The following is an 18,287-nucleotide window of genomic DNA, read 5'->3' on the forward strand; positions in this document are numbered from 1 at the left end:
TAGAGAAGGAAAGGAGCGAGGATGAAAGAGAGACGGAAAGGAGCTAAGACGAAAGAGAAGGAAAGGAGCTAAGACGAAAGAGAAGGAAAGGAGCGAGGATGAAAGCAAAAGAAAGTGTGAGGATGAAAGAGAAGGAAAGGAACTAGGATAAAAGAGAAGGAAAGGAGTGAGGATGAAAGAGAAGGAAAGGAGTGAGGATGAAAGAGAAAGAAAGGAGTGAGGATAAAAGAGAAGGAATGGAGCGAGGATGAAAGAGAAGGAAAGGAGCAAGGATGAAAGAGAGAAGGAAAGGAGAGAAGACGAAAGAGAGAAGGAAAGGAGAGAAGACGAAAGAGAGAAGGAAAGGAGAGAAGACGAAAGAGAAGGAAAGGAGTCAGGATGAAAGAGAGAAGGAAAGGAGAAGGGACGAAAGAGATGGAAAGGAGCGAGGACGAAAGAGAAGGAACGGAGCGAGGATGAAAGAGAAGGAAAGGAGTGAGGATGAAAGAGAGAAGAAAAGGAACGAGGACGAAAGAGTAGGAAAGGAGCGAGGACGAAAGAGAGAAGGAAAGGAGCGAGGATGAAAGAGAAGGAAAGGAGCGAGGATGAAAGAAGGAAAGGAGCGAGGACGAAATAGAGGAGGAAAGGAGTGAGAACGAAAGAGAGGGTGACAGAGATAGAAAGTGTGTGTGTGAGGGAGAGAGGAGAAGTGAGAGAGTGAAAGCTGCACACACTCGTAGCATGAGAGTGGGGAAGAGGGGATGGAGGAGAGGAGGGAGGGGAGAAGTGAGAAACAGAGGAGAAAAGAAGAGGAGAGTAGAAGCAGAGTAGGGGAGGAGCGGAGAAATGGAGGCGAGGGGGAGAAGAGGGGAGGGAGGAGAGAAGAGGGGAGGGAGGAGAGAAGAAGGGAGGGGGAGAGGGCCATCACACGTGCATCGACCTCGGCTCGACTCCCAGGCTGTCCTCGGCTCACCCCACATCTGCCCGCACACAGAGCATCTTCCTGCCAAGGCGCTTCTGGCGCAATCAGCGTGCAGCGTTGTTCCAAAACAAAGTGCTGCTGGGCGGACGCGCGGGGTCTCGGGGGGAGGGGGGGAGGGGTTTGGCGGGGGGGGGAGGGGGGAGGGGGGAGTGGGTAGAGGGGGTAGGTGGGGGCGGAGTTCCGCTCTCACATCCCTGGGCTGGAGAACAGAATCACACTAAACGGGCTGCACCCCTGCTGCAGGCATGGGATGCACAACCCAGAGAACCGAGGAGGATTCATTTAACCTGAGCAGGAAGACTGACTGCTAGTAAGTGCGTCCCTAGCCTCAACGGAATCTGGAAAATGTTCGCGAACATAGTTGCCCATCCTCACAGGATGCACGGACTGGTCTCTGGTCTAGTCCTCCATCCTCACCAGGATGCACGGTCTGGTCTCTGGCATAGTCCTCCATCCCACCAGGATGCACATAATGCACTCTGAGCTAGTCCTCCATCCTACCAGGAGGCATGGTCTGCTCTCTGGCCTACTCCTCCATCCCTTCAGGATGCACTCTGGTCTAGTCCCCCATCCCACCAGGATGCACATAATGCACTCTGAGCTAGTCCTCCATCCTACCAGGAGGCATGGTCTGCTCTCTGGACTACTCCTCTATCCCTTCAGGATGCACTCTGGTCTAGTCCCCCATCCCACCAGAATGCACATAATGCACTCTGGGCCAGTCCCCCATCCCACCAGGATGCACGGTCTGTTCTCTGGTCTACTCTTCCATCCCTTCAGGATTCCCTCTGGCCTAGTTCTCCATCCCACCAGGATGCACATAATGTACTCTGGTCTAGTCCCCCATCCCACCAAGATGCACATAATGCACTCTGGGCTAGTCCCCCATCCCACCAGGATGCACAGTCAGCTCAGTGGTCTAGGCCTCCATCCAACCAGGATGCACAGACTGCTCTCTTTGATCTCGTCATCCATCTAATCAGGATGCATGGTCTGCTCAGAGGTCTAGTCCCCCTTCCCACCAGGATGTATGTAATGCTCTTTCTGGTCTAGTCCTCCATCCCACCAGGATGCATGGTCTGCTCTCTGGTCTAGTCTCCCATCATCACCGAGATGCATGAATGGATCTCAGGTATAGTCCTCCAGCCCACCAAGATGCATGCTGCCCATCAATTCCCACCTGGATGCTTAGACTGCTCTTTAGTCTAGTTTAACAGCCCACCAGGATGCACATAAAGCACTCTGGGCTAGTCCCCCATCCCACCAGGATGCACAGTCTGCTCAGTGGTCTAGGCCTCCATCCAACCAGGATACACAGACTGCTCTCTCTGATCTCGTCATCCATCCCACCAGGATGTATGTCCTGCTCTCTCGGGTCTAGGCCTCTGTAAGGAAATGCCTCCTTGGCATGGTTGCCCCCTGACTTTTTGCCTTTGCTGATGCTATGTTTACAATTGAAAGTGTGCTGAGGCCTGCTAACCAGGCCCCAGCACCAGTGTTCTTTCCCTAAACCTGTACTTTTGTATTCACAATTGGCAGACCCTGGCATCCAGATAAGTCCCTTGTAACTAGTACTTCTAGTACCAAGGGCCCTGATGCCAAGGAAGGTCTCTAAGGGCTGCAGCATGTCTTATGCCACCCTGGAGACCTCTCACTCAGCACAGACACACTGCTTGCCAGCTTGTGTGTGCTAGTGAGGACAAAACGAGTAAGTCGACATGGCACTCCCCTCAGGGTGCCATGCCAGCCTCTCACTGCCTATGCAGTATAGGTAAGACACCCCTCTAGCAGGCCTTACAGCCCTAAGGCAGGGTGCACTATACCATAGGTGAGGGTACCAGTGCATGAGCATGGTACCCCTACAGTGTCTAAACAAAACCTTAGACATTGTAAGTGCAGGGTAGCCATAAGAGTATATGGTCTGGGAGTTTGTCAAACACGAACTCCACAGCACCATAATGGCTACACTGAAAACTGGGAAGTTTGGTATCAAACTTCTCAGCACAATAAATGCACACTGATGCCAGTGTACATTTTATTGTAAAATACACCCCAGAGGGCACCTTAGAGGTGCCCCCTGAAACTTAACCGACTATCTGTGTAGGCTGACTAGTTTTAGCAGCCTGCCACAAACCGAGACATGTTGCTGGCCCCATGGGGAGAGTGCCTTTGTCACTCTGAGGCCAGTAACAAAGCCTGCACTGGGTGGAGATGCTAACACCTCCCCCAGGCAGGAATTGTCACACCTGGCGGTGAGCCTCAAAGGCTCCCCTCCTTTGTGCCAACCCAGCAGGACACTCCAGCTAGTGGAGTTGCCCGCCCCCTCCGGCCAGGCCCCACTTTTGGCGGCAAGGCCGGAGAAGATAATGAGAAAAACAAGGAGGAGTCACTGACCAGTCAGGACAGCCCCTAAGGTGTCCTGAGCTGAAGTGACTCTAACTTTTAGAAATCCTCCATCTTGCAGATGGAGGATTCCCCCAATAGGGTTAGGATTGTGACCCCCTCCCCTTGGGAGGAGGCACAAAGAGGGTGTACCCACCCTCAGGGCTAGTAGCCATTGGCTACTAACCCCCCAGACCTAAACACGCCCTTAAATTTAGTATTTAAGGGCTACCCTGAACCCTAGAAAACTAGATTCCTGCAACTACAAGAAGAAGGACTGCCTAGCTGAAAACCCCTGCAGAGGAAGACCAGAAGACGACAACTGCCTTGGCTCCAGAAACTCACCGGCCTGTCTCCTGCCTTCCAAAGATCCTGCTCCAGCGACGCCTTCCAAAGGGACCAGCGACCTCGACATCCTCTGAGGACTGCCCCTGCTTCGAAAAGACCAGAAACTCCCGAGGACAGCGGACCTGCTCCAAGAAAAGCTGCAACTTTGTTTCCAGCAGCTTTAAAGAACCCTGCAAGCTCCCCGCAAGAAGTGTGAGACTTGCAACACTGCACCCGGCGACCCCGACTCGGCTGGTGGCGATCCAACACCTCAGGAGGGACCCCAGGACTACTCTAAGACTGTGAGTACAAAAACCTGTCCCCCCTGAGCCCCCACAGCACCGCCTGCAGAGGGAATCCCGAGGCTTCCCCTGACCGCGACTCTTTGAATCCTAAGTCCCGACACCTGGGAGAGACCCTGCACCCGCAGCCCCCAGGACCTGAAGGACCGGACTTTCACTGGAGAAGTGACCCCCAGGAGTCCCTCTCCCTTGCCCAAGTGGAGGTTTCCCCGAGGAATCCCCCCCTTGCCTGCCTGCAGCGCTGAAGAGATCCCGAGATCTCTCATAGACTAACATTGCGAACCCGACGCTTGTTTCTACACTGCACCCGGCCGCCCCCGCGCCGCTGAGGGTGAAATTTCTGTGTGGGCTTGTGTCCCCCCCGGTGCCCTACAAAACCCCCCTGGTCTGCCCTCCGAAGACGCGGGTACTTACCTGCAAGCAGACCGGAACCGGGGCACCCCCTTCTCTCCATTCTAGCCCATGTGTTTTGGGCACCACTTTGAACTCTGCACCTGACCGGCCCTGAGCTGCTGGTGTGGTGACTTTGGGGTTGCTCTGAACCCCCAACGGTGGGCTACCTTGGACCAAGAACTAAGCCCTGTAAGTGTCTTACTTACCTGGTTAACCTAACAAATACTTACCTCCCCTAGGAACTGTGAAAATTGCACGAAGTGTCCACTTTTAAAACAGCTATTTGTGAATAACTTGAAAAGTATACATGCGATTTTGATGATTTGAAGTTCCTAAAGTACTTACCTGCAATACCTTTCGAATGAGATATTACATGTAGAATTTGAACCTGTGGTTCTTAAAATAAACTAAGAAAAGATATTTTTCTATACAAAAACCTATTGGCTGGATTTGTCTCTGAGTGTGTGTACCTCATTTATTGTCTATGTGTATGTACAACAAATGCTTAACACTACTCCTTGGATAAGCCTACTGCTCGACCACACTACCACAAAATAGAGCATTAGTATTATCTATTTTTACCACTATTTTACCTCTAAGGGGAACCCTTGGACTCTGTGCATGCTATTCCTTACTTTGAAATAGCACATACAGAGCCAACTTCCTACAGCCTCCATCCCACCAGGATGCACGCTCTGCTCTCTGGTCTACTCCTCCATCCCACCAGGATGCACATAATGCACTCTGGGCTAGTCCTCCATCCCACCAGGATGCAAGGTCTGCTCTCTGGCCTACTCCTCCATCCCTTCAGGATGCACTCTGGCCTAGTCCTCCATCCCACCAGGAGGCACATAATGTACTCTGGTCTAGTCCCCCATCCCACCAAGATGCACATAATGCACTCTGGTCTACTCCTCCATCCCACCGGGATGCACATAATGCACTCTGGCTAGTCCTCCATCCCACCAGGATGCACAGTCTGCTCTCTGGTCTACTCCTCCATCCCACCAAGATGCACATAATGCACTCTGGGCTAGTCCTCCATCCCACCAGGATGCCCTGACTGCTCTATGGTCTAGTCCTCCATCCCACCAAGATGCACATAATGCACTCTGGGCTAGTCCTCCATCCCACCAGGATGCACTGACTGCTTTATGGTCTAGTCCCTCATCCTACCAGGATGCAAGGTCTGCTCTCTGGTCTGCTCCTCCATCTCTTCAGGATGCACTCTAGCCTAGTCCTCCATCCCACCAGGATGCACATAATGTACTCTGGTCTAGTCCCCCGTCCCACCAAGATGCACATAATGCACTCTGGGCTAGTCCTCCATTCCACCGGGATGCACATAATGTTCTCTGGTCTAGTCCCCCATCCCACCAGGATGCACAGTCTGCTCAGTGGTCTAGGCCTCCATCCAACCAAGATGCACAGACTGCTCTCTCTGATCTCGTCATCCATCCCACCAGGATGTATGTCCTGCTCTCTCTGGTCTAGTCCTCCATCGCACCAGGATGCATGGTCTGCTCTTTGGTCTAGTCTCCCATCATCACCGGGATTTATGGATGGATCTCTGATCTAGTCCTTCAGCCAACCAAGATGCATGCTGCCCATCAATGCCCACCTGGATGCACAGACTTCTCACTAGTCTAGTCCAACAGGCCACCAGGATGCACAGTCTGCTCGGTGGTCCAGTCCTCCCATCCAACCAGGATGCACATAATGCACTCTGGTCAAGTCCTCCATCCCACCAGGATGAACATAATGCACTCTGGTCTAGTCCCCCTTCCCACCAGGATTTATGTCCTGCTCTCTCTGGTCTAGTCCCCCTTCCCACCAGGATGTATTTCCTGCTCTCTCTGGTCTAGTCCCCCTTCCCACCAGGATGTATGTCCTGCTCTCTCTGGTCTAGTCCCCCTTCACACCAGGATGTATGTCCTGCTATCTCTGGTCTAGTCCTCCATCACACCAGGATGTACGTCCTGCTCTCTCTGGTCTAGTCCTCCATCGCACCAGGATGCATGGTCTGCTCTCTGGTCTAGTCTCCCATCATCACCGGGATGCATGGATGGATCTCTGGTCTAGTCCCCCAGCCCACCAAGATGCATGCTGCCCCTCAATTCCCACCTTGAAGCACAGACAGCTTTCTAGTCTTGTCTAACATCCCACCAGAATGCACTGACTGCTCTCTGGTCTAATCCTAGTTCCCACCAGGATGCACTGACTGCTCTCTGGTTTAGTCCTCCATCCCACCCGGATGCGCTGGCTGCTCTCTGGTCTAGTCCTCCCTCCCACCAGGATGCGCTGACTGCTCTCTGGTCCAGTCCTCCATCCCACCAGGATGCACTGACTGCTCTTTGGTCCAGTCCTCCATCCCACCAGGATGCACTGACTGCTCTCTGGTCCAGTCCTCCATCCCACCAGGATGCACTGACTGCTCTCCGGTCCAGTCCTCCATCCCACCAGGATGTGCTGACTGCTCTCTGGTCTAGTGCTCCATCCCACCAGGAAGCACTGACTGCTCTCTGGTCTAATCCTAGTTCCCACCAGGATGCACACTCTGCTCTCTGGTTTAGTCCACCCTCCCACCAGGATGCGCTGGCTGCTCTCTGGTCTAGTCCTCCATCCCACCAGGATGCGCTGGCTGCTCTCTGGTCACGTCCTCCATCCCACCCGGATGCGCTGACTGCTCTCTGGTCCAGTCCTCCATCCCACCAGGATGCACGCTCTGCTCTCTGGTTTAGTCCTCCATCCCACCCGGATGCGCTGGCTGCTCTCTGGTCTAGTCCTCCATCCCACCAGGATGCGCTGACTGCTCTCTGGTCCAGTCCTCCATCCCACCAGGATGCGCTGGCTGCTCTCTGGAATGGCTGGTTGATCAGAATGAGAACCACATGATTTGCTTAACAAAGAATACAAAAGTTAGTCACTGACTGAGCCCTATTATGGTCTCCCTGAAACCAATATCCCAGCTGCATTCTTACCTAAAAGGGCATCACTTTTTAATCTACCCCTCACTCCGCCCACCCGTCCTTGAACTTATCTCACATGTATTCTTGGTTTTAGCGGATTAAAATGTTCATGTTCCTATGAAGCAGGAGTAAGTTAAAATCTACATTTAAACATGATGAATACAGTGCAGATGTTGCCCCATAAGCATTCCTAGAGATGGCAAGCATGTCAGGCTGGTACTTGCTTATGTTATAGGCCATAGGAAGCACAATCACTGGTCAGAGGCACTGGAGTCCCTCACAGCACACCCAGCACCAAGTAGTTCTGTTACCCGCTCCAACCACTAGGTGGCGGAATATAAACACATCATGTGAACCAAGGAGGCTCACACTGCAAAAACACAGAACCTACAAGATTCAGCCCTCACTGATGCCCACGCTGACAAGACATACTCAGGGCCTCGTTATGACACTGGTGGTCGGATCAGCCGACCGACCGCAATGCCACAGGGAGGATGCCATCATACCAGGGGAGGCCCCCGCCCTATTACAATGTTCCCGGCAGGCTGACCGGCAGGAACACTGTAATAGAGCATTCCTGCCGGTCAGTCCGGCAGGAACAGTGCTACGATATAGGACTCGGCTCCCTTAAAGGAGCCGAGTCCTATATCGTAGCACAGAGAGGGCCGACCAGCACCCTCATATGCAAAGCAGACTGTGTGCATTCCGATGTTGCTAGTCATGGGGAGCCCCTGCACTGCCCATGCCATGGGCAGTGCAGGCTCCCCCCCATGTCCCCCAGTACACCCACCGGCAGTCTTTCCATGATGGTCAGCCTGCAATAAAAAGGCTTGCGGTAAGGGGAGGTGTTATCAGCCAGGTGGCCATGAGTTCAGCACCGCCCTGGCTGAGTACAACTCAGACCGCCGTCTTGGCATCGGGACCCATGTTCCCGGTGGAGGCGGCAGTCCCCTGGTGGTCCCACCGCCAGGGTCGTAATCTGGTGGTCGGACCGTTAAAGTTGCGGCAGTCCGACAATCACAGCGAGTGTGGTGGTCCTTGGACCACCACAGTCCTAATCAGGCCCTCATGCTTAACCGCAAAGCCTCTATTTGAAGGTTACACTCAACCACTGTGGATAATTCGATATATCCATTGGGGCTACTTTTTGCTCTGCGGGGAAAGCGCCGTGATTGGGCCAGAGACAAAGGGAACACATTAGCATGATCAACAAGCAAATGACAAGCCAACAGGTCAAGTATTGGCTGCTGACCTTTTGGTTTTGTCAATGCTTATTTTGCCAATTTTTTTTGATGAAGGTATGTATTGTGTGAAAACAAGCATTGTCTAAAAGCCAACAAAATACACACACACGCTCATATATATGTATATACACACACACATATATTTTCATAAAAGTACTCATTGCACCAGTAGTCCTCTGCACTGAAGAGAACTAAACATTTTTCAGATGTGTGCATGATGCAAGAATATAATGTAAGGCAATGGTGGTAGTGGGCTGACCCTGTGCCCTATGCTGCAATCAGCAGAAGAACTTTTTGAGTGCCATCACAGCAGACCAATGGGTGAACAGGGTTAATTGAAAGGCCCTGTAATTAAGTCTGGTATATAGAATTTTATTAAAACCCCAAGGCCTTGGCTAGTGCCAGACCTAAACATGCGGTAATAAGGTTGAGACATCATGTTTGGCTTTTGCTGCTCCATTTTAAGTTGTTGACAGATGAATAGCGAAGGAGAAGAAAATGTCAGTCCCACAATTCCGAGAGCAAGAGGCTGTCAGGTTAAATTTGGGGTGCTAAAGCTTCCACGTTCCGGTGGAGACGGAATGAGGCTGATGAGCAGGATCTCAGTTGACATGTTGTTATATTCCATGAGCAGGCGATGGTAGCGCAAATGTCTTGGTGAAGATCAATGCACGAATGTTACATAGCGCCTTCCACTCCTCGCCCTCCCTTCTTTTACGCACTTGTGTTACAATTTTAACATATAATAGCTGCATAACCATCAAAGTTCCCTTGAAGACATCGGGTTTGCAAAATAAATTAGGTCTAATGGTAATCCGATCCAATTTAAAGGGACAATCCTACCTCCTTCTGTCACTGAAATCATCATATGTCTTTTACGGGATACTTGATCCATGAGGTGATGAAGAATCACAAGAGCTGGTTTTTTCCTTTAGTTGATGCTCTCATGTTCAGTAATGCCACTACCACTGCGCTGTAAGCCAGAGAGCAAAGGATGCTCTTTGCACCCTCCATGCATTCTTTTTTAATGTGATTAGGGGTGTTGTTGGCAGCTTCTAACATTCTAAAAAAAACTTGATTTTTTGGTGTCTGGCATAGCCAGAACGATTCAATTTTAGTAAAAGTAAATGAATAATATATTTATACATGCATCAGCTAGCCCATTTTATTCAGTGGTTTGTTGTTGTGTCATTCACATTTTTTAGTCCAGTGACAGCGTAAAGCAGGTGACAATGGGTCAGCCCACTTCAGCTATTGGCTAAATTCACTGTGAGTGACAGCCTTCTGGACTTTCACAAGGAGCGTATCTGCACACAAAGTAGTTCCCTTCTTGCCAGGGACTACTGTGGAAATGTGTATTTTTTTTTTATTTTTTTTTAGAACAAAAAGTTTTTTTTTCTTTCAAAAAATAAAAAAATCAGCAATTTATGGAGCTTATGACCTTCCTAAAATTGATGCAGCGCTTAAATAAGCCTACCTACCAAAAGGACCACGTTCTGGTCTTCAAGTGAACCTTTGAGTTCTTATTGAGAAACTACAAAATTAAACCATGTGCCTGGTCTGCCCACCATCCTACACAATTTGATGTTCTAACTCCTTGACTAACAATGATTCAGGTGAAGGAAGATTGTTTGGGAAATTGGACAGACTGGATAAGGAGGAGGTGATGGAGATGTTAAGAGATGTTAGAAAAGGCTAAGTTAAAGTTGAGGAATTATATGGATGAAGTCACCCTTTTGGTCACAGTTTATTGAATAAGACCAGGAAGGCGTTTGCTTCCCTGTGAATAAGAAACAGGAAAATTACTTTAATTGAAGCCAAATTGGACCTATGACAGAGTGAACATTGTGTACAAATGATGAGACAGATCTCAAGGACATGTATAAGGAAGCCTAGCTGAGCTATAAAAAAGTGATCATTCAAGCAAAACAGTCTTACTCAAATAGGATTTGTGAAGCTCGCAACCCACAGAGAAATAATTTAAAAAACAATTATGCCAGGATCTCTCAACTACAGAAAGTTAGCCAACCAGTGGTGGGCTCACAGACTTGTTATGAGGTAAATAGATTCTTTGTAGCCAAGATCTGCCTTACCAAAGAATCTATCATAGATAGGCCAATGCGTGATTGGATAGAACCTGCAGATAAGATGGAAGTGGAAACTGTTCTTGGTAATGTTACTCCTGTGAGGGAGAAAACCGTACTGCAGCTATTATCCAAAATAAGATCTAGTTCTCCTAATGACCCCTGCCTACCCAGAGTTATGCAGGCCCCAGCTCCCACTATCACAGAGCCACTCAACACCTTGCCTCATACTTCTCTAGAGACAGGTGTAGTACCAGATCTCCTTCAAAAGCCATAATTGTTCCTCTGCTGAAAAAACAAGAATGATGCCAAGATATTGAAAAATCACAGGCTTATTTTGTTTCCAAATCAGGAAAAAATCCTGGAATCTCATGTAGCTCAGTAATTATGTAGCAAATTACAAACTGTGACATTCCTAGACCCTCTTCCTCCAAAAAGCAGGTTTTCGACCAAAGCAGTACATTGAAATGGTGTTAAATTATCAGTCATTGATGTCTTGATTGAAGACCTGGATGTAGTACAAGCTATCGCCTTCGTCCTGCTTGATCTATCCACGGCTTTCGTTACAGTTCAGCATGGGATACAGCTTCGTTGTGCGAGAGCTACGAGTATCTCAGAAGCGGCCTATGAATGGCTAAGTTCTTTTCTTAGCAATATAACCCAAGCAGTAAATTTAACACGAAGTTGAAATGGACTTTGGCATTCCTCAGGAGTCAGCCCTCTTTCCTGATTTGTTTAGTATCTATATGCAACTGTTGATAGAGGATAAAGGGGAGAGGATGCGGCGTAACGGCTACAGCTGCCGACCTTGGAGCTGGGGAACCAGGTTTGAGTCACAGCGTCAGCTCAACATCCTGTGACTCTGGACAAATCACTTAATCTCCCCGTGCCTACCAATCAATGAATGTGTCCTTGTGTGACGTAACTGGTGCTCATGTAAAGCGCTCAAATGCCTGCGGGTTGAAAAAGGAGCAGACCAAAAAAGGCTGCCACATTTTCAACTATGCGGATGATTCACAGATCTTAATATGCATGTAGGGTCAGAATATGCCCCAATTAATCCATCAAGAATCAATGAGCTTTTCCTATCGGTGGGTGAAGTCAAATTTGTTTAAGTTAAATGCTGAGAAGACAGAAATTCTAGTCTTCTATTGTAATCTTGGACTATCCACTATTAGCCTAGGGAATTGGGACTGCTTCAAGCACCTGAAGCTGCTGCGAAAAGCCTGTGAATACTAGTGGACGAGCAGCTGTCTTTGAGACCACAAATTAATAAGGTGGTTTCGAAAGGGGTCTTTACTTTTCAGTCAGTGATGAAACTTAATCCTAATCTCTTGCCAGAAGCCATAAAAATGATTATGACGGTAATTCGTGATGCCAAAATGGACTATGCCACCAGTATTTCCTTAACTTTGCCCGACTGTGATCTGAGGCGACTCCAACTACTTCAGAATGCCCCCACCAGGCTGATGTTCAAGGCCCCTCGTAGGTCACACATTCGCCCGCATCTAAAACAGCTACACTGGCTCCTGGTAATAGAGGGCATCCAATTTAAAGTCTGTTGCTTAGTTTTTAAAGCTGTTTATGGATTAGCCCTGGTCTTTGCTGGATAAGTTGCAAGATATGTCCCAGTAAGGGCATCGTGATCATCCAATGCTCATTTGCTAGCGTCACCTAGGTTCAGTAAAACTAGAATTGGACGTTGCAGGTTCTCACTATAGGCCCCCAGACCTGGAATTCTCTTCCGATGTATATTTGATCACTTACACCCTTGGAAATTTTCAGACGTCCACTGAAAACCTGGCTGCTTGGGAAAGTCTTGGGTTCTGAAGTACAGAAGCTTTGCTGGAGCGCCTAAGTTCCTTCCTCTGAGTATTAGCACATAATACCCTAGGGTGAACGATCAATCTATAAGTGCTTCAAACCATAACTATACCCAAAATGTTATTTATTTTTATAAAATGTTGGTGAGGGTACAGCAGCTCCCGCAACGTTTTATAAAAACCTATGAAAAACCAAGCTGTGATAAAGCCAACATGTTGGCAGCCAATGCTGGTTTTAAAATGTTTCCTGCAAACGTACAGATATCTAGGAAGCTACACAAATGCCGTATAAAAGCAACATGATGGTGACCATAACTGAGTTGCCCATCACACCTTGGTGGGTAGCGGATAACGGTCACCCAAGGTGAACAGGGAACAAAACAACAAACTGCAGACCCCCATTCAAACCCACAACTACACACTGCATGCCAATCTACTCTCGAACAGTAAATAACAGACAGCAGGCATTATGCATGATACTTGCGCACTCTGCCTTTCAGTGCCAAATATTAGGCAAACATCACAGCACCAGACTCTGCGACAAGTCAAGATTCTGGATCTGCATATATATATATATATCAACAAAATACTTATAACATAAAAGTCCAATGAAACAATGCGGTGGATTCACCACCGTAATCTAATCTTCCTGCAGTTCTTAACACAAAGTGGCTGTAAAGCAGTCTTATCAAGCACAGTCCAAGTAATACTGAGGTAGTTGGACCCGAAGTGGAAAGATATTCTTTCTCCGTAGTTGTTCAATGTGGTTCAATCCCTTTTAATATGTACCATTCCTTAATTCCAAAAGACTTCCCAATGTATATGTCGACGCATTTCGGCCATTCAAATTATGGGTCTCATCAGGACATAGGAAGACAGCGGCACATGTATGACGGTCAGCGCACTAGTACCGAGCAGTTTCTAAAACTCTGTATTATTATCTTGTTTACTCGGGTTCTTTAGTTTTCACCACAAGAGACTCTCAGACCTCCACAATGCGCCCTCTCGGAGCAAACGTCTTCCGAACGCTGCAGGAAAACAATGTATCCACAGACTGCTACATTGTTTTCCCGCCACATTCGGAAGACATTTGCTCCGTAAAAGAGCACACAACTAAAAATCAATAGAGAACAATTGAGAAGAACTTTTAACATAAACTTAAAAACAGTAAAAAAAAAATAACACATCATGGGAAAGAGTTGCCCCACTTTTTGTGTCTGTGAATAACTCTGTATTGTCTACTTATTCCTGGACTCCTAAACATTAACGGGCTTTAAATAAATCTAGCGGGGACACAGCATGGTGATCCAGCATCAAAACCATCTTTAGCAAGGACTGTGCGAGATCCCACTCTACAATTTAGCCTAAGTTTAAAGAGTTCTACCATTGCAGCACTCTGTCTTAAGACCCATGTACGGCCTGACCTGACTTCTCTAGAACCCATATGGACTCTTACGCCTCTTCCAGAAACCGAACTTAACATCTGTTAAAATAATCAAAATCAGTTTCCAGTTCAATGCAGTGCTTAGGATTTGCTCACCCAATAGAATTTCATTGGATCCTGTGCAGTTGTGGGTTGGGCGCCTGTAGCTTTCAGAAGCCCCTATTCCATCAAGAGCCAATGCGGGTCCGTCAAGGTCTGTCCTACTGATTTCTGAGAAGCAACAGAAAATTGGGAAACCAGTAAGCAAGAGCCAAGATCATAAGATCACAGTAAGACTTTTATCATCTAAACCAGAAAGAAATGAGAGATGAAACACCAGCTCCATAAATGGCACCCTGTACAACTGGGTTTGTCCAGGCAGTATCAAAAGAATGTCATTCTGTGAAATTATATTTCTCATCAGCTAATACAGTCAGTGTAAAGATCTTTGCTAGGTAGCAGCTCCATCCCTTCAAAGCATGCCTATTCGGAGTAGGCTTTTCTTGACAAACAAAAATAAGACATTACACTTACCTTTAGGAATTGGCACCACTGAAGGTGTGCTGTGAGAAGCCATATGGGCTCACTATATGAATCTCTCCACATGTATCCAAAGATTCATTGTCTAAGATCTTACAAAGGTGCATGCGAGATCTTAAAGGAGGGGGCTCATTGAAGTTTTTAACTTTCAGAATTTCTGAGGTGCTTCACATCTTCTATTACTGATGGTCTTTAATTGTTCCGTAGGGATTCATTGTACAGAGAAGTAGGGCAGAGTTGGTCCCGGGATGAAGATAAACTGTATTCTTAAGGTTTTGGCAAATATTCATCTTAACTAGTCAGTGTCTGTTAATAACTTATCATGGTCACACCTAACTGCCACTTCTCTTCCTTGTGACTACCATGAAAGTGATACTCATAACCATATTTCTGAAGCATATTCTATATTCTTTCTACATGCATTTGGTACTTTCCGGACCGCGCCTTTGCTTTGAGCCATGAAAAAGTCACTTGTTGTGACAAAACACATGTTGGCTTGTGTAGACAGTCCCCACAGTATAGACACTCAGGAGAGGTAAATTTGGGTTTTTGAGGTAAGTATTTATTAGTAATTTGAAATAAGAACTGATGAAAAGTCAGTACGACGTTTAGCGCCAGTTTCTTCTCTGGAGTGGTGAATATCTTCCTTCTAATCTGTGTCCCTTTTCTTCCTTTTCTCTAGGTGGCGTACCGGATCGTCCTCATCAGGTCCCGGATGTGACATACAAGAAAAAGGGAACACATACCGCTGGTGAGTGGAACGGACGTCTTATACCACGTCTTCTACTTATATGTTTTACTGGGGAAAAGGTTTAAGGAGGGGGGGGGGTTTATGTGTGATATAGGTGCCAGTGAGGACTTCAGGGCTTGTGTATATTCCGTACTTTACCCTTTTGTGCTCTCCCGGTGCTCTCTAAAGTGCCCTTCTCTCCTCCCTCCCCTCACCCTGCCTCCCTCCCTTCCCCAGCGTTTCTCCCCTTTTATTGTGCCCCTCGGTTTGTCCAGAAGGACCGTACCTTGTAGAGCCACGACCCTCCAGGGTCGTGGCTGGCTCTGTGGAGGTCCTCTCGTCGGTCTGGGCTGGTCTCCCCTGCTTCCGGTCGGGCGCTGTTCCTCTGGGTTCGGGTTCCGCCGCTTCCAGGCCACTGGGGTCCTCCTCCGATGTCCTTGTCGCCGTCTCTCTTTTCCTCCTTAGGTTCGCCGTCGCCGCCGTCGTTCTCCTTCCTCTCTTCCTTCCCGGCTCTCCCCCTCTCGACCGGAGCTTCCGTCTTTTGGCCGCCTGGTGGCCAATCCGGAGCCTCCTCGTCACCGGAGGTTGCCGAGGCAACCTCAGGACGCTGGCCTTGTTGCGGACGCGTTTCCAGGGGAACCTGGGAACGCGGCCGTAGCGGTTCCGTTTCTGCCGGTTCCCCGCTGTTGCCCGGGGCGGCCCGGTCACACACCCTTCCCCAAGAACTGTCCTGCTCCAGGACAGGCGAAGACAGAGGAAATCGGGACAGATAATCAGCGGGGGCCTGGTGAGATCCAGGGACGTGCCGAACCTGAAAGGAGAATGGTTGCAGTTCAAGGAACCATCGCAGTATCCTGGAGTTAGAATCTTTATGCGCAGCCAGCCACGTAAGAGGAGCGTGATCCGTGAATAGTATAAACGGCCGCCCTAGGAGATAGTACTGCAAACAGTCAATGGCCCACTTGATAGCCAAGCACTCTCTCTCTATAATTGGATAGTTACGTTCCCGGGAAAACAGTTTTCTACTGATGTAGACCACCGGATGGTCAAGCCCCTCGCTATCTGGCTGAGTCAGAACCCCTCCAAGCCCAACATCCGATGCGTCAGTGTAGAGGTGAAACGGCTTCGTAAAATCTGGGCAGTGCAGGATGGGATCGGAGGTTAAGGAAACTCTCAACTGTTCAAAACTCGCGTTTTGCGTCTCCGAAAAAGGCAAAAGTCGATTGGGATATCGTTTAGTGAGTAGGTCCGTAAGAGGTGCTGCTAAGGTGGAGTAATGTGGAATGAAGCGCCGATAATAGCCCACTAATCCTAAAAAGGAGCGTAATTCCTTTTTCGTGTGTGGAAGAGGGGCATGTAAAATGGCATCCACCTTCCCATTTTGAGGTTGTAGTGTACCCTGATTAATCCGATATCCCAAATAGGAGATGTCGGTTTTACCTATCACACATTTCTTGGGATTGGCCGTCAAACCAGCAGTTTGAAGGGCTTTGAATATTCTCTGTAGGTGTATTAAGTGGTCCTCCCATGTTTCACTAAATACGACTACATCATCGAGATACGCAGCGGAGAATGCAGGATAGGGTTTTAGAATCCTATCCATCAACCTCTGAAAGGTTGCAGGGGCTCCATGAAGCCCAAAAGGCAGTACTGTGAATTGATATAACCCGGACTGGGTAGAAAAAGCTGTTTTTTCTCTATCTGGAGGAGCTAAGGGAATCTGCCAATACCTTTTAGTTAGGTCGATAGTAGACATGTATTTTGCTTTCCCTAGTTTTTCGAGAACATCGTCCACCCTAGGGATGGGATAGGTGTCGAATAGGGAGTTTGAGTTAAGTTTGCGGAAATCTATGCAAAACCTGACGCTACCATCAGGCTTCGGTACTAGGACAACCGGTGAACACCAGGGACTAGTGGACGGTTCGATGACCCCTAGGGATAACATTGTTTTGATTTCTTCTTCGATTATGTGTTTTCTAGCTTCTGGAATACGATACGGGCGTTCTCTGGTGATCTGCCCGGAGCTTGTGCGTATATTATGGTGAATTAAAAACGTCTTTCCTGGTTTCTCTGAAAAGAGTGGTTGCCATTGTTTTAAAACCTTAAGGGCTTGTTGCTTTTGCCCTTCAGGTAAAGTATCGTCTACTATGGGTAGGGTACTTTCAGTATCGGGGTTGGTAGGGTAGAACTCGATATCTAGGGTCTTGTCGGGACACACAAACTGACCCATTTCTACGGAACGTTCAGGTTGTGCGGGGGTCTCCCATTTTTTTAGCAGGTTTACATGATATATTTGTGTTTTTATTGGACGGGAGGATATTTCGATAAGGTAGGTGACAGGGGAAACTGCTTTGATTACTCGATATGGGCCCTGCCATTTGGCCAGGAGTTTATGGTCGGAGGTGGGTCTCATTATTAGGACCTGGTCCTCGGGTTGGAAAACCCGTAGTTTACTTCCTTTGTCATAATAGGACTTTTGTGTTTGTTGGGCCTGTTCCAGGTTTGCGTGTACGTCGGTCCATAAGCTGTGTAGGTGGTTCCTCAATTTTTCCGCATATTCTAACAAAGGAGTCCCTGCTTCCTCAGCCTCGGCCTCCCAGGATTCTACCGCCATGTCTAAAAGGGACCGAGGTTGGCGTCCGAAGACCAACTCAAAGGGGCTATGCCCCGTGGATGCTTGCTCATGTGTCCGTATGGCGTACAACACTAGGGGTAACTTTTGATCCCAATCCTTCCCTGTCTCATTGATAGTCTTTCTCAGCAGGGTTTTAATGGTTCGATTATATCTTTCGACTAATCCGTCCGTTTGAGGATGGTAGACGGAGGTTCTGATCTGAGCTATCCCCAATGTTTTACACACTTGTTTCATTAAGGTGGACATAAAAGGGGTCCCCTGGTCCGTGAGGATTTCATGTGGAAACCCAAGACGAGAAAATACGTTAATCATAGCTTGGGCCACTGTCTTGGTTGTCATACTAGTCAGGGGAATGGCCTCTGGGTATCGTGTAGCATAATCTACAATGACTAAGATGTAGGTGTGTCCTTTTGACGAAGGAATCAAAGGTCCCACTAGATCCATCCCTATTCTTTTGAACGGGATATCGATGAT

The 18,287-nt window shown here is 48.3% G+C and overlaps 1 protein-coding gene across 8 annotated transcripts in view; it reads right to left on the bottom strand.

The window, feature by feature from the left end:
- The window catches only part of NR6A1 (nuclear receptor subfamily 6 group A member 1), a 685,712-nt gene that overhangs the window by 128,976 nt on the left and 538,449 nt on the right, over positions 1–18,287 (bottom strand). For 5 of the 8 annotated variants that reach the window (XM_069241722.1, XM_069241721.1, XM_069241723.1 and 2 more), the window contains one exon: positions 14,026–14,139. The exons of the other annotated variants lie outside the window; for them this stretch is intronic. In XM_069241722.1, coding sequence (XP_069097823.1) covers positions 14,026–14,139 — 114 coding nt within the window. The remainder of the gene's footprint in view (positions 1–14,025; positions 14,140–18,287) is intronic. 8 annotated transcript variants of the gene reach the window in all.

The sequence above is a fragment of the Pleurodeles waltl genome, chromosome 6 (genome assembly GCF_031143425.1).
Source record: "Pleurodeles waltl isolate 20211129_DDA chromosome 6, aPleWal1.hap1.20221129, whole genome shotgun sequence".
Taxonomy (NCBI): Eukaryota; Metazoa; Chordata; class Amphibia; order Caudata; family Salamandridae; genus Pleurodeles; species Pleurodeles waltl.